This window comes from Podarcis liolepis (genome assembly GCF_965112155.1).
Source record: "Podarcis liolepis genome assembly, chromosome: 9".
Taxonomy (NCBI): Eukaryota; Metazoa; Chordata; class Lepidosauria; order Squamata; family Lacertidae; genus Podarcis; species Podarcis liolepis.
In genome coordinates this window covers 2,128,785-2,143,333 of record NC_139564.1, presented here as the reverse complement: position 1 = coordinate 2,143,333, position 14,549 = coordinate 2,128,785, and the positions used below count along the sequence as shown (strand labels likewise).

The 14,549-nt window shown below is 50.2% G+C and overlaps 2 protein-coding genes and 1 long non-coding RNA gene across 13 annotated transcripts in view; 1 reads left to right on the top strand and 2 right to left on the bottom strand.

Annotated features, from left to right (window-relative positions):
* PAIP2B (poly(A) binding protein interacting protein 2B) overlaps positions 1-5,339 on the bottom strand; it is a 33,146-nt gene extending 27,807 nt beyond the window's left edge. Inside the window, exon 1 of one of the 2 annotated variants that reach the window (XM_083459139.1) lies at positions 5,087-5,339. The gene's annotated coding sequence lies outside the window, so the exon portion shown is untranslated. Of the gene's footprint in view, positions 1-4,912 lie in introns of both variants that reach the window. The other variant, XM_083459138.1, reaches the window with a different exon arrangement.
* Positions 5,340-9,717: 4,378 nt separating this feature from the next.
* LOC310714794 (uncharacterized protein) overlaps positions 9,718-14,549 on the top strand; it is a 51,551-nt gene continuing 46,719 nt past the window's right edge. For 9 of the 10 annotated variants that reach the window (XM_083520428.1, XM_083520425.1, XM_083520424.1 and 6 more), the window contains exons 1-2: positions 9,718-9,924; positions 12,544-13,605. In XM_083520428.1, coding sequence (XP_083376554.1) covers positions 12,714-13,605 — 892 coding nt within the window. In that variant the 5' untranslated portion in view covers positions 9,718-9,924; positions 12,544-12,713. The remainder of the gene's footprint in view (positions 9,925-12,543; positions 13,606-14,549) is intronic. The other variant, XM_083520432.1, reaches the window with a different exon arrangement.
* On the bottom strand, positions 11,635-12,546 carry LOC310686029. The gene is made up of 2 exons (XR_014515658.1): positions 12,170-12,546; positions 11,635-11,855 (listed from the first exon to the last, which is right to left on the bottom strand). It is a non-coding gene; the product is annotated as an uncharacterized lncRNA (long non-coding RNA).

Genomic DNA, 14,549 nt, shown 5'->3' with positions numbered 1-14,549 from the left:
AATGAGGAATTTGTGGTTGGAATATATCTCCCCTCACCGCCAGACATGCAGGTTTGGGCTGATGGGAGTGGTGATTCAACAGCATCTGGAGAAGCACAGATGCTCCCCCAGTCCTAGGAAGAAGAAGAAGAAGAAGAGTTTGGATTTGATATCCCGCCTTTCACTCCCCTTCAGGAGTCTCAAAGCGGCTAACATTCTCCTTTCCCTTCCTCCCCCACAACAAACACTCTGTGAGGTGAGTGGGGCTGAGAGACTTCAAAGAAGTGTGACTGGCCCAAGGTCACCCAGCAGCTGCATGTGGAGGAGCGGAGACGCGAACCCGGATCCCCAGATTACGAGACTACCGCTCTTAACCACTACACCACACTGGTGTAGAAACCAATGTTTATTATGGCAGTAACAAACTGCATGCTTCCCCCATCTGCCCCCACCCCACCACAGCTGAGAAAAAGCTTTTACTTCTGTGCTTAATTAACTGCAATTTCATGTTGCAGCCAAACCTGAAAGCTGTAATTAAACTTAGCTATTGTTTGAAACAAGTGAACTTCACAACCCATGGTTTGAAGTTTGTTTCAAACAAACCATGGCTAATATTGACCAGAGTGCAGGATTTCGACACAATGCTCAACTGTGATTAATGCAAAAACGGAGCTCTGTTTTCCTCCTTGTGTCTGCACCAGAGGAGGAAAAGGAGCACACAAGTCCCAAGACTTGCTCAACCCCTTCCTGTCACCATAATCCATCATTTATTGCCATGTCTGAACCAGCTCAGTGGCCTCAGCTATGCTGCTCTGGCTCAAACAGCCTCCTCTTCCTCCTCTTCTCTTACTCATCATATATCTACATATACATTTATACAGCTAAATGTTTACATGATCTCCTCCCCACACTTCACCCTAAGGTCCCAGGGCAAATTATAACAATATACTGACAATTAAGTCTATGACCTGAAACATGCTCTCTGGAAGGCAAGCTCCAATTGAATTGAATATACTTACAAGATACTGTAGCAAGAAGTGGCCCCAAAGCAAAAGGTTATTTGACAGGTCTGATACAGCAGATGACCAAAAGATCGTCAGTCACATTCCTGTATACTGGCATGAAAGTGGCTTCATTATAAAACCCCTTTGCATCTCAGCAGCTGCTCAGTTTGGTGCAATTTTTTTATTTATTCAGTTTGCTGCAGTAACTTTTTCTATAAAAACAGCATCCCCTTAAAAAACAAGTTTTGCTGGACTAATAAAAAGCAAATCTAAAAAACACACAATTCTCCTGTGATATTTCATGATAAAGGCAGCAAAAGAATAATTAGGGAGCAAAACCATCTCCTGCTACTGCATCAGAGGCACGACTAGAAAGGTCTCATACACCTGTCCCATTTGAAACAGACAAGAGCTGGGTAAGTTAAATGCTCCACTCAGACTTCATCAAGGCTAGAAACTCCATCATTAGGCCCTGATCTAAGAAAAATATGGTGTTTATCCTGGCCCTTGTCAAATCTGCAAAATCCAAGCGGGTGACTGAAGGATATTAACACAAGCTAGTCAGATGAGCACTGCTTATTCCAATAATCTTCGCTCTGAAAATTCTGAAGCCCAGAATTTTCAATGCTTTCCCCACCTCTTATTTCTGGACAGGCCCAGAAGCCGCCAGCATTCCCACACTGTTGTGGCTTGCCCTTGCAAACCTGCCCGACACACATGCTTTGCTCAGCGGCCCCTTTGGCGCGTGCTGAACAAAGTACAAGTTTTTCTGGCTTGGCAAGTGTCGGGCTGCGCAAGGACTTCCAGCACTGGTTCCTAATTGGATATGGGTATCCCCTCCCAGAAGCGGCAGCATCCAAGCTGGTGCCAGGCACCAAAACAGAGGCTAAGCCTCTCCCAGCTCATGCCATAGCACCTGACCCCACCCCTCAGACTGGGGCTTGCTGGCAAACACCAACATCCTCCTAAAAAGTAAGGGGAAATGTGTGTGCGTCTTATGGAGTGAATGCAGGCTGCGCAGCTATCCCAGAAGCCAGAACAGCAAGAGGGATTGCTGCTTTCACTGTGTAGCGATCCCTCTTGCTGTTCTGGCTTCTGAGATTCAGAATATTTTTCTTGTTTTCCTCCTCCAAAAACTAGGTGCGTCTTGTCGTCTGGTGCGTCTTATAGAGCGAAAAATACGGCTGTTATTGGTATGAGCTTTCTTCTTCAGAAGCATGCATGCACACGAAAGCTCATATCAATAACTAACTTAGTTGGTCTCTAAGGTGCTACTGGAAGGAATTTATTTATTTGTTTTGTTTCAACTTCGGCAGACCAACACGGCTACCTACCTGTAACTAGAGCCGAGAGATTCCAAGGTCAGCAGACCTGGCCTCCTGACCTAGTCTTTCACTCCTCTCCAGTCCACAAATCCACCTCTAACCCACAGAAGGCAGAAGCAAACAGTGGTCTATGGATGACTCACACAAACGTGCCAAGCTTCAATATGGAGATGGCCAAAGAAACACTTCAGAAGCGTTTCCTTGTCTGGCCTTAAGAGAAAGCATTGCTGTATCCCTACCCCCACACACTGTTCAGTCTGCTCAGGTGTTAAGAAAGACCCAGCCACCAGGTCTCAAAAAGAGAACTGCTATGGAAGGAAAAGTCCAAGTAATCCCACTGAGCTCCACTCTGAATGGTTGCCCCCCATGCCAAAGTTCACAAAGGCTGGGTAGAATGCTCCAGGTTTAGCTGCCACGGGAAAAGGAATGTTTCTTCATTATGCAGGATAATTGATGCCCAAGGAAGAGCTCTGTGGACAAAAACTCAGAAACTGGCATACCCAAATCCCAACAACGCCCTCCCCCCCATGGTGCTCTTTATCTTTGGGACTACGTAACCTGAACTATCTACTGCAAAACCAGAAAACAAGGTAAGCAAGGGGGCAGGTTTGCATGGACCAAGGTGGCTTTCAGGTGTCAGAGCAAGGAACTGGGGAGGGGCTGTAGCTTCATTCACTGACAATCTGCACAAAGGGCAGCACAGCCAAGGAAGCACTTACGCTGCCAAGCACTGACTGGAAAGTTACCCCTAGCGAACCAGCCCCCACTGTAAGAGTCTCACTTCACCAAGGCTCTTGAAATTATCCCTCTGTGCCTACAAGAGAAAGTGTGGCCATGCTTCAGGAGCAGATCGCAACCACTAGTCCCCTTTGCAAAGGGATGCCCTTTGCAAACTCTGTGTTCAAGAGCCCCAGCTCCTCTTCTCTGCTGGAGGGGGGCGGGAAGGCAAAATGCAGGTGGAAAGGCAACAATTTAATCTGCAAAGTGGCTGGCCAGAAGCAGAACTGGAGTGCTGAAAATCGGGTTGGATAAACTGGACAAGGCACCCCAAGGCAGAAAAAACGCCTGACCTGCCAGGTAGGAGAGGCCCCCTCCTTGGAGAAGGCCTGGGGTGTGCCTGCCTGCCCTCCCACAAACTAGGGCAAGCAGCAGCAGCAACAACCCACCCTATGGCGGAAGAGAGGCTACAGGCCAGCCCTGCTGCAGAGCACCCCAGGCTCCCACGCCAAGGCTTCTCCGAACTTTCAACTCAAGTTCTGCCCAAACAAAGGGGCACCAGAGCCAAGTTCAGCTGAGCCTCAGCAATTTGGGACAGGGACCCATCTCTTTGTCCTCACTCCCGCTGACGGGGCTGGAGTCACAGAAGCAGGCAGTCTCTGGCATCAACCTCTCCTGGGCTCCGCCAGAGTCTCCCCTGCCCCAGGGAAGCGGCCAATACCTGTTTATTTGGTCGGCTCCCCTGCCCCACCCTCGGAGCCCAACCCTCGTGGCAAGGGGCGATTACAACATCTTAAAGACACACAATGAAGCAACATAAAACATGTAGAGAAAACTCCTTCCCAGACAGGCGCTCGTCAGCAAAAGCCAGGCCAGCTTAAAGAAAGTTTCGCCGTGGTTATTGTTTACAAGAGAAGTGGCTGGAGGGTGTTTTTTTTTGGGGGGGGGGGTATGGGACTACCTTCCAACTGCTCGTGCTTTCATATGCCCAAAGAGCTGCCATCACACACAAGAGGGCTATGGTGGGGGGTGGGGGGGGGAGAGATTCCCACCTTATCCATATGGGTCCCGTATTCCAAGATGGGAGGCTTCTGCTGAACGTCTGATGGGAAGCGCATGCCCAGCAAGGGGAGCCCTGACCCAGAAGCCTGGCCACCATCTCCTGGGGGGCGTCCAAGCCCTGGGTCCCCTCCATCCCTCAACTATTTTCCGGCAGAAGGAAGGGCAGACCTGAACCGCCCCCTCCGCACGGACAGCATCCCTAGTGGGCAGAGCAGAGCATCTCCCTGGGTCTTTCTCTGCATCCAAGCGCGTGGGTGAAGTAATGGCGGGGAGGGGGGACGCCCGAAACAGCGGGGTCCCGTCTCGAATAAAACATTGGGGGGACACACACCTGTCCCGCATAATCAATCGCAAGACGCCGCGCGTGCGCACCATTCGAATGGCAAGGCACGACAACCTGGGACAACCCCGCAACTATTTTATATGGGGGGGGGGGGGGAGACCTAAGGAACCTTGGCTCCTAAGTCCTGAAGCCACAGCCGAGCCCCCCTCGCTTTGCCGAGATCCCAGCCGAGGACCCGGGGGGGGGGCTTTTGTCGGGGGGGGCGGGTGAGGTGAAGATTGACAGGTCAGCTGGCCAACGGGCGGGGGGGCCGGGTAATGTCGCCCCTCCGGGCCCAGAGGAGGAGAAGAAAGGAAAGGAGCCCCCACTCAACCTCTGAAATCCCCCCCCCCGCAGCCCGCGCGCCCCCGGCCCTGAGTGCGCGTCCGTCCGAGGGGGGAGGGGAACCCTCGGGATCCCCCGGGGCTGAGGAGGGTCTTCCTCGAAGGCCCGAGCCTGAGGGGGCGCCGCGCAGCCTCCCCCCGCCCTCCCTCTGGCCGTACCTGGCGTGGGCCCCGCAGGGCCGCTCTCCGCGCGCTGCCCGCCTGCTCCGGCCGCTTCCTCAGCCGCCGCCGGCCCTCGCTTCTCCGCGCTCGCTCTTCTTCTCCTCGCTCTCCCTCAGACACGCCGCGCGCGAGGCCTGCCCCCCGCCATTGGCCGCGCCGCCCGCCACTCACCTCCGCCCCGCCCACGCTCGGCGGCCCGCGACGGGGGAAGGGGACGGCCGCTCCGCCGAGCCGAGCTCCCATTGGCCGCTCTCCGGGACGTCGCGCCTTCCCTGCTTTCCTCTGGGCGCCCATTGGCCAGCCGCCCCCGTCCATCTCTCTCGGAGCGTTTCCCACCCGCCTACCATCGCTTTGGCTCGCTTTCCGCTCAAAGGCGGCGAGGCCCCCGTCGAGAACTCGAGCGCTGATTGGCCGAGGGCTTTTCCTCGTAAGCCCGCCCTCCGTCCCCGCCCCTCGGCTCCGAAAGGCGGCGGGCGGGAGGCGTCCCCCACGTGGGGAGGCAGCGCGCGACGGCGATTGGGCTCTCGGCCGGCGTGGATTGGGCGAAGTGCCTGCCGCTCCAAGTTGGGACTCAGCCAATCCGGGAAGGCCTCTGCGGACTGAACCATAGACGCGGGAGGGGGGGGGCGGCGCAGAGAACAATGCCTTCTTCTTTTGCTGCGGCTGCATCCACTGGCTCCACTGGGGGGGGGAGGTTCTGTCTGGTCTTCTGGCCTGTGCCTTTGAGTGCATCTGCTGTGTTTATAAGTTTTTATTTAAAACGGGGCTGCTTTTGTTTTAACCCCACTCCTGAGCCAAGCAAATACTCTATCCCTCTCCATCTGATATGTCACAAAAGGAAAAGGGACCAGGGAGGGCAAAGGAGAAGCCGGAGCAAACACTTTTGTATTTCTCAGCTACAGAATATCTGTAATGACCAACTGGAACAGGAAGATTTCAAGGCGAGAAAGAGCCAGAAGCCGCTCATCGTTCAGCCGTTTATTCATTCAGTTTTTATCCTGTCCTTCCTCTCGGAAAGAGCTCTGGAGATGCACTCCAGTGTCTGGTGGGATGATGATGGCAGACACTGTGAGCAGCTTTGAGGACCGTGGTGGGGAAAAAGCATACAAACCTGCTAAAATGCAACCTGTCTGTGTGAATTTGGCAGACCTGACGAAACGTGATTTTCCACACAGCAGCAAGAAAATGCAGGCAGTATAATTTACGTTTCAAAAGCGTAAATGCCTCTAGATTATTTTATAGAATCAGAAAGATGGCTTGTTTAAGTCATGCAGTTGAAGCTTGGAGCATTCAGCTCAGACCTCCTGACTGGTAGCATTCACATGGTGGGAGAACGAAGAATTTGGTCACCCTTCTAAGTTGAGGGAATGGCAGGACAGCTTCCCCTATGGTCTTAATCCCTTCATGCATTAGAGTTAAGCACGTTGGTTATAGGAAGCAGATTTATCCCACATCTCTGGAGGGCCAAAGGTTCCCCACATAGGATTTGGATCAAAGCTGGGCGACTTTAATGTGCTGCACACTTTCTAAGGTGTGTTCGGAAACTTCAGATGGAGAACGGTGAGCTGCAAGGGATGTTGGTCTCGGCTACTGTATTTTTCTGGGACCAAAGTGCTGGCCATAAATGGTCCAAGGCTGGGATACCTAAAACACCCATTTCCCAAGAATCCCACTAATATTGGAGACTTGATTGCTGTAAGCCCGCCATAGGGTTTTGCCATGCCCTGTCTCAGGAGACCTGTCTAGCTCTCTTCCCCCACAACATGCTTCTACTGGCAGAAATATGCCTGCACTCCCACTGTCCCCATTTGGCTCCCCTTTGCCTGCTCGTTTGCTGACTTAGCTGGAATCTACACATATATATAAAAAAGCTGTAACATTGGTTTTTTAAAAAAAAATACATTGAATTTGCTATAGCTCACTTTCGCCATCTAGTGTCACATTTTTATCTTGCGTTGTAAAGGTAAAGGTACCCCTGACCGTTAGGTCCAGTCGGGGACATCTGGGGTTGCACACTCATCTCGCTCTATAGGCTGAGGGAGCCAGCATTTGTCTGCAGAGTTTCCGGGTCATGTGGCCAGCAGGACTAAGCCGCTTCTGGTGAACCAGAGCAGCGGAGTGGTACCTATTTATCTACTTGCACTTTGAAATGTTTTCAAACTGCTAGGTGGGCAGGAGCTGGGACCAAGCAACAGGGAGCTCACCCCAATCTGCAAGCCCTAGGCTCTGTGGTTTAGACCACGGCGCCACCCGCGTCCCATGTTGCACTTTACAACACACTTAAAATGTTTCATTTGCAGCTACATAGCTGAGTCCTTTATGTTATCTGCAGGTTCCTGTGTTGGTTTATTTACAGGCATTTGGAGCTCACCCTTAGCATGTGGTTCCGGGGCAGGTTACATATAGCTCAATGCAAATTCTGTAATGTGTAAATGTCATGAATCGTAATTCCTAAACCACTAGGCCATAAATTAAAGTGAATCAATGAACAGATATAGGAAACAATGTGGTGGTTGCTGGATTTTATTTATAGGATTTCTTACCCTAAGATCTTTCTTCACCACAAGCTCTCCAGGCAGGTACCAACAACATAATCAGGCAAAACAAGTAAAGCAGTTCCAAAGAAAGTCATTAAAAAACAACTTGTTGTGTAATGACTTTTGTGGGTTTTTTTGGATCATGTTGTAAGGCACGATTGCCTGATACTAGGACAGAAAAATAGAATATTATAAATCTTGTTAATTAATTAAGAGGGGGCCTTCTCTGTGGCTACTCCCAGACTTTGGAACTTCCTGCCTAAAGAGGTTAGACAGGCAGGTTAAGAACTTTTTGATCCAACAAGCTTTTGGGAACTGACTGCTTTTAATGAAAGGGCTGAGGCCATGCTCTTTCTACTGTAATCTGTGGCAACCTAGTCAGATGGGTGGGGTACAAGTAATGAATTATTATTATTATGACAATGACTAGTATACTTAATTTTTAAAATAATTTTCACACACACAATTCCATTAATGTTTGTTTCCCCCCTATGTTTTCAGCTCTTGTTTTAACTGTAAGCTGCCTAGAATCCCTGCAATGGGTAAGAAGAAGGGATGTAAATCAATATATATAATAATAACAGCAATTCTCTGGTCTTGCTGTTTGAAGCTAGTGGCCAGCTGCTGGCTCTCAAGTTTATGGCTTGCTTTGTTTCCGAAAGTTGAAGGTGGTGCCCAACAGGCAGTGGCTTGTGAAACGGATCCCTCTGCTGTCTCTGCTAAAAAGCTTTCCCTGGTGTGGGGGGGGGGGAGAGAATTTTACCCTCCAGATGTTGCTGAAAGACAACTCCTATCAGCCACAGCAAGAAGGGATTTAAAACACTCGGTGCAGGTGTAGGAAACCCCAATAAGGGTGTTAATTGCCACAGAATTGTAGCAGCATTGGAAGGGATCCCAGGGCCATCTAGTCCAACCCCACCTCCATGCAGAAATCTCAACTAAAGCACCCCTGACAGATGGCCATCCAACCTCTTGCTTGAAAACCTCCAAGGAGGGAGAGTCCAACACCTTCCTAGTCCTCTCCTGCTCAGCAGCTGGTCTTGGTAACATCGAGGTAGACCGCCTCTGGAGCTGGAGATTGCATAGCTGTCAACTTTTCCCTTTTCTTGCGAGGAATCCTATTCGGAATAAGGGAATTTCCCTTAAAAAAGGGAAACACTGACAGCTATGAGATTGTGCTTGGCTATCCTAGCTTAGGAGCTGCATACTTCTTTCATTCATTTCTTTTGCCTATATCCCACCTTTTGTCTGTAAACCACCTTGTGGCCCTCGGATAAAGGGCAGTACAGTATATCAATTTAATAAACCAATACTAATTCCCACGAAGGCGGTGTGCGTAAGTCTCCTCATCCTCCTTTTTATCCCCACAATAATAATAATAATAATAATAATTTATTATTTATACCCCACCCATCTGGCTGGGTTTCCCCAGCTACTCTGGGCAGCTTCCAACAAAATATTAAAATACTGTACAATAGCCTATTAAACATTAAAAGCTTCCCTAAACAGGGCTGCCTTCAGATGTCTTCTAAAAGTCTGGTAGTTGTTCTTCTCTTTGACATCTGATTGGAGGGTGTTCCACAGGGTGGGTGCCACCACCAAGAAGGCCCTCTGCCTGGTTCCCTGTAGCTTTGCTTCTCTCAGGGAGGGAACCCCCAGAAGGCCCTCGGCGCTGGACCTCAGTGTCCGGGCAGAACGATGGGGGTGGAGACGCTCCTTCAGGTATTTTTTCCAACAACAACCCTGGTGAGGTTGGTCCGGCTGGCCGAGTGCGGCGGGATTCGAACCCTGGTCTCTTCCAGGTCCCAAACCCACCAACCCTCGAATACCCCATGGCCGCCAACAGCCTCTCGTACGTGAGATAAGGAAGAGCGCTGCCGGATCAGGCGGCCGCCCCGACCCCTTTCCCGCCGCCATCCGGCTCCCGGGGGTAGACTGCCTCTGGCCACGGAGGCTCCACCAGTCAGGAGCAGGGGCGCACGCGCAGGAAGGAGACGCGGAGCGCGCATGCGCTTTTCTCCAGATGGGCCTGAGAGAGAGCGCGCGCACATTCGTTCGGCCCCGCCCCCTCTGCCCGCTGGCCAATCCGCAACCAGGGGCCCGCCGCGCATGCGCCCTTCTCCAGATGGGCCTGAGAGAGAGAGAGAGAGAGAGAGAGCATTCGTTCGGCCCCGCCCCCTCTGCCCGCTGGCCAATCCGCAGCCAGGGGCCCGCCGCGCATGCGCAGTACACCCCCGATCAGCGCCTGCGGTGGGAAGAGGTCTCGGCTGAGGTAAGCGGCGCAAGATGGCGGCCGGGGATGGGGGCGGCCGGGGATGGAGGGTCCGCGCCTGAAGAGGCCTCGTTCTCCTTCCCCCGCTCGCCGCCTTGGCTCCGAGGCGTCTTCTTCGGAGGGAGAACTCTTCGTCTTCTGCCTGCGGGGCTTCTAGTCCTCAGGGAGGGAAAGAGCGGACCCTGACTGGCTGCCCCCGGGTAGGCCTTTCCCGTTGCCAGGCAGAAGTCGGGATGGAGGCTCCCCGGGGAGGAGGAGAGGGGTGTACCTGGTGTAATAATAATACAGTAATAATAATAATGATAATAATGTATTTATTTATTTATGCCCCGCCCATCTGGTTTCCTCAGCCACTCTGGGCGGCTTCTAACAAAATATTAAAAAAGAATAATTCATCAAATATTAAGAGCTTCCCTAAACAGGGCTGCCTTGTGGTTGTTGTTATTGTTATTTATTGTTTTGTTGTTGTTACTACTACTACTACTACAGACCCTCCAAGTGTCCCTGTTTTCCAAGGACAGTTCCAGATTTACAAAAGCTCTCCCAGTTTCTGATATGATCCTGGAATGTCCCGTTTCCCCTTAGGATGTCCCTGTTTTCATGGGAGAAATGTTGGAGGGTATGGAGTTATCTGACCCCAGAGCCGTCGGAAAGCAATCCTGTAGAGGGAAGTTAATGATTTTTTATTCTATTTTCTATATGTTGGAAGCTGCCCAGAGTGGCTGGGGAAACCCCGTCAGATTGGGGGGGGGTAAAGAGTAAAATTATTATGGAGTAGGACATCCCTATTTTCATTAGAGAAAGGTTGGAGGGCATGTTTCTGCCTTGGTCCAACCACGCTTGGAGTCCTGTGTTCAGTTCTGGGCCCCACAATTTAAGAAGGTGATCAGCAAGTTGGATTGTGTGGAGAAAAGAGTGACCCAGAGTCTGGAAACCAATCCTGAGAAGGGAGCTGGGTAGGTTCAGTCTGGAGAAGAGGAGACTGGTGAGATAGTTGCAATCAAAATTATTCAACCCCCAAGGCAAATTGGGCTTATTATCAAAGTTTGCAGACTTTCAGTTGTTTGCCATGAGCAAATCAAACAAAAGCAATAGAAATGACTCATCGGAAGGGATGCTTGAAGTGGCTTCCACAAATTCAGCTGAAATTGCAGCTTATAAATTGTAAATTTTGATAATAAACCCAGTTTGCAATGGGGGTTGAATAATTTTGATTGCAAGTATATGAAGGCCAGTTCTAAGTGTGAAGCTCTTCCCTTGTGTTTCACACTTCTTGTTCTTAGTTTGTGAGCCTGAAGGTAGTGGTTTGCTTTGTTCTGTTCTGATAATTACATGCAAGCCACTCTGGCAGCCTTTTTGGTGAACAGCTGAGTAACAAATACTATAAAGCTAAAATAATGTGATGTGTGTCAGGGCAAAAATATCCCTTAGCTTCACATCTTTTCCCGGGGGGGGGGGGGGAGTCTGAGCTGGCAGTGATGGACCAGGAACGAGGCCTTGTGGTAAGAAGAAGAAGAATATATCTGGCTTCCCCCAGAGACTCTGGGGGGGCCTCCAATACAAAATGACCTCAACCATCAAAAACAGGGCTACCCTTGGATGTCTGCCTTGGCAGTTGCACCTACCCTGGGGGACAACCTCCTGTCAGTTGTTAAGGAAGTAAACAACTATCTGACTTTTAGAAGACATCTAAAGGCCGTCCTTCTGTGTGCCTCCTTAAGAGGTCTGGAGGGTGGCAACATGAGAGCAGGGTCTTTTCTGCAGAGGCCTCTTACTTTGGGGATGCTGTCCCCAGGGAGGCTTGCCTGGTTGCTTCCTTACTTTAGGCTCCAGGCAAAAAAATTCCTCTTCTGCTCAGGCTTTGGCTGATTGACATCTGATGCCCTTTTAAACTATGTGTGGGGAATCTGTTGTTGTTTTATTATTGTCAACTGCCCTGTAATCCTCGGATAAAGGGTAATACAGAAATTTAATAAATAATAATAGTATTAATAAGTACGCACTGGAGCTGAACAATACTCCTACCTTCTGAAAATGGCCATCCAAGTAGGACTGAAAGCATCACAAAGCTGTGTCACCCACCCACAACTTTGATAGCTACCCTAGTATAATACCATGATCTGTATTCCTACTTACAGTGGTGCCTCGCAAGACGAAAAGAATCTGTTCTGTGATTCTCTTCGTCTAGCAGTTTTTTCGTCTTGCGAAGCAAGCCCATTGACGGATTAGCGCTATTAGCAGCTTATCGGATCAGCTGATAAGTGGCTTAGCGGCTTAGAAAAAAGGGGGGGGGGAGGGAAAAAAACCCGCAGGAACTCGCAAGACATTTTCGTCTTGCGAAGCAAGCCCATAGGAGATTCGTCTTGCGAAGCACCTCCAAAACGGAAAACTCTTTCGTCTATCGAGTTTTCCGTCTTGCGAGGCATTCGTCTTGCGGGGCACCACTGTATCAGACCACCGGCTGTTAGGATTCCTCCATCCCTCCCTGGAGGACTATCTTCAGCACAAGAGGACAACTGCACATCCTCCAAGGAATGGTCCCCTTCTAAGGGTTTGCTTGCCACTTCCTTAGCATAGTGTTCTTCTAGGGGAGCCTCATTGTCCACAACAGCATAGGAGCTATCATTCTGGTCTCAGAACCCAGTAGTAAAATGCCCAAATGCCTCATCCTCTCTGCCTCTCTCAATTTCTCTTGGTCAGCCACCCTGGCCTCAAGGACAGCAGGCCAACAGTCATGCATGCGACGCACAGTGCAGTACACTGGAAAGCCTCCGCACACCTCCTTCCTTTCTGATTACATTTTGTGTTTTTACTTTCAGCTTGGTGGTGGTGTCTGCTGTGAATTGCTGTAGATTTGGCATTTCCCTCTGTAGTGTCCTCCTCTGCAGCTTGTTCAGTTTAAGACCAAGTGATCTCAGTGGTTGAACCCTGTTGCTTCTGACCATTCTGCCACACTTCATCCTTAAATTGGTCATAGGTGTAATTAGCCATGGTTAAGTCTAAAAAAAAGAAAAACCAACAGAAGAAGGGAAATTTCCGGGATTACAGGTGGGGACCTAGAGGATATATACCCCCATGGATGAGAGGTCCTTGCCCAGGTAACATGTGGGGACCCAGAGGAAATATGCCCCCATGGATGAGAGGTCCTTGTCCAGATGACACGTGGGGACCCGAAGGAGATATGCCCCCGTGGATGGGAGGTCCTTGTCCAGATGACACGTGGGGACCTGGAGGAGATATGCCCCCGTGGATGGGAGGTCCTTGTCCAGATGACACGTGGGGACCCGAAGGAGATATGACCCCATGGACCAGAGATCCTTGTCCAGATGACACGTGGGGACCCGAAGGAGATATGACCCCATGGACCGGAGGTCCTTGTCCAGATGACACATGGCAACCCAGAAAGAAACGCAGAAAATATACGCAGCCAAATATGAGTGGCCCCTGTCCTAATATGTGTGATCCTAAAGAGAGCATGTCTTCAGGACCTAATGCACCTGACCAAAGGCAGTGTAGGACTTTTGAAGGGCCAGGAAAGTCATCTTCTGGGATGGAAGGATGTGGCACTAACAGTCAGGAGAATGATCCATTGCCACCTGGTACTTGTAGCTCAGATCAGCCCACTTCAGAAAATGCTGCAGATACTCAGAGGCATTACACAGAAGAGAGTGCTGCAAGAATTCTCTCAAACTTTGGCTTATCTGCTAAAGATTTGGAGGAATTTGGCCACTTTTCAGATGATCAGCTGAAGCCTGAAAACATGGCTATGATTCTGAGGGACATCGTTGAGCGCAAGAAGGCTCGTCAGTTGCCCACTTCATCTCAGGGCAAAGAAGAGGAATCCTCTGGCGGACATGGTGGATCTGATTCCCTGATGAAAAGTAAGTCCAGTTATGAATATGGCAGTAAGTGTGTAGAAACCAGGCTAACCAGTAATCCCATGAAGACTTCAGGGTTAAACTATGGCATTTTCTACCACAGTGACAGCCACCAATGTGGATGACTTCAAAAGTGGATTAGACAGATTCAGAGAGTAAGGCTTGTTATGATGGTTGCTTGTTATGATGAGGGATGCAACCTCCAGGATTGGAGGATGGGCACATCTGTATACTAGTAGCTGGAGAACAGAAGCGGGCAGTGCTGCTGAGCTCTGCTCTTGCTTGTGAGCTCTGCAGAACTGGCTGCTGGGCTAGATAGGCTGCTGGCCTGATCAGGTAGCTGGGCTCTTTTTAAGCTCTTACAAACACTGGTGGAGAAGAAAGACAACAGTTGGGGTTCCAGGAAAGCCCTCTCACACACCCATGGGTACTATAAGCAAGGAGGTTTTGGGGGGAGGGGGTGTTTTTTGTTGTTACAGTTATTTATATCCCGCCTTTCAGGATCCAAATCCTTCCAAGGCGGTTTACAGGTAACATTAACCTTTTTTTTTTCAAAAAAAGATAACATAGTATAGAATCCCATCAGTATCCTGCCTACTGGGCAATGTCTGGCAGAATTATTTATTAGTTTATTTATTAATTTCATTCTATCCTACCTTTTTATCCAGGGACCTTGAGGGGGCGTACATGGCTCTCTCTCTTCTCTTTTTGTCCTCACAACTGCTCTGTGTGATAGGTTAGGTTGAGAGGCAGTGACTGGCCCAAGGTCACTTTGCAGGCATTGTAGCCGGGTGGAGATTTGAACCCTGGTCTCCCAGCTCTGTGTCCTACACTAACCACTACACCACTGTGGATCTTCAGAATGGCCCTGGAGGATGGGAGCGGTTCAGCTGAAACAGACCCTGATGCATTATTTGGTTACTGTCCCCTGCGCAGAGTAGTTGATG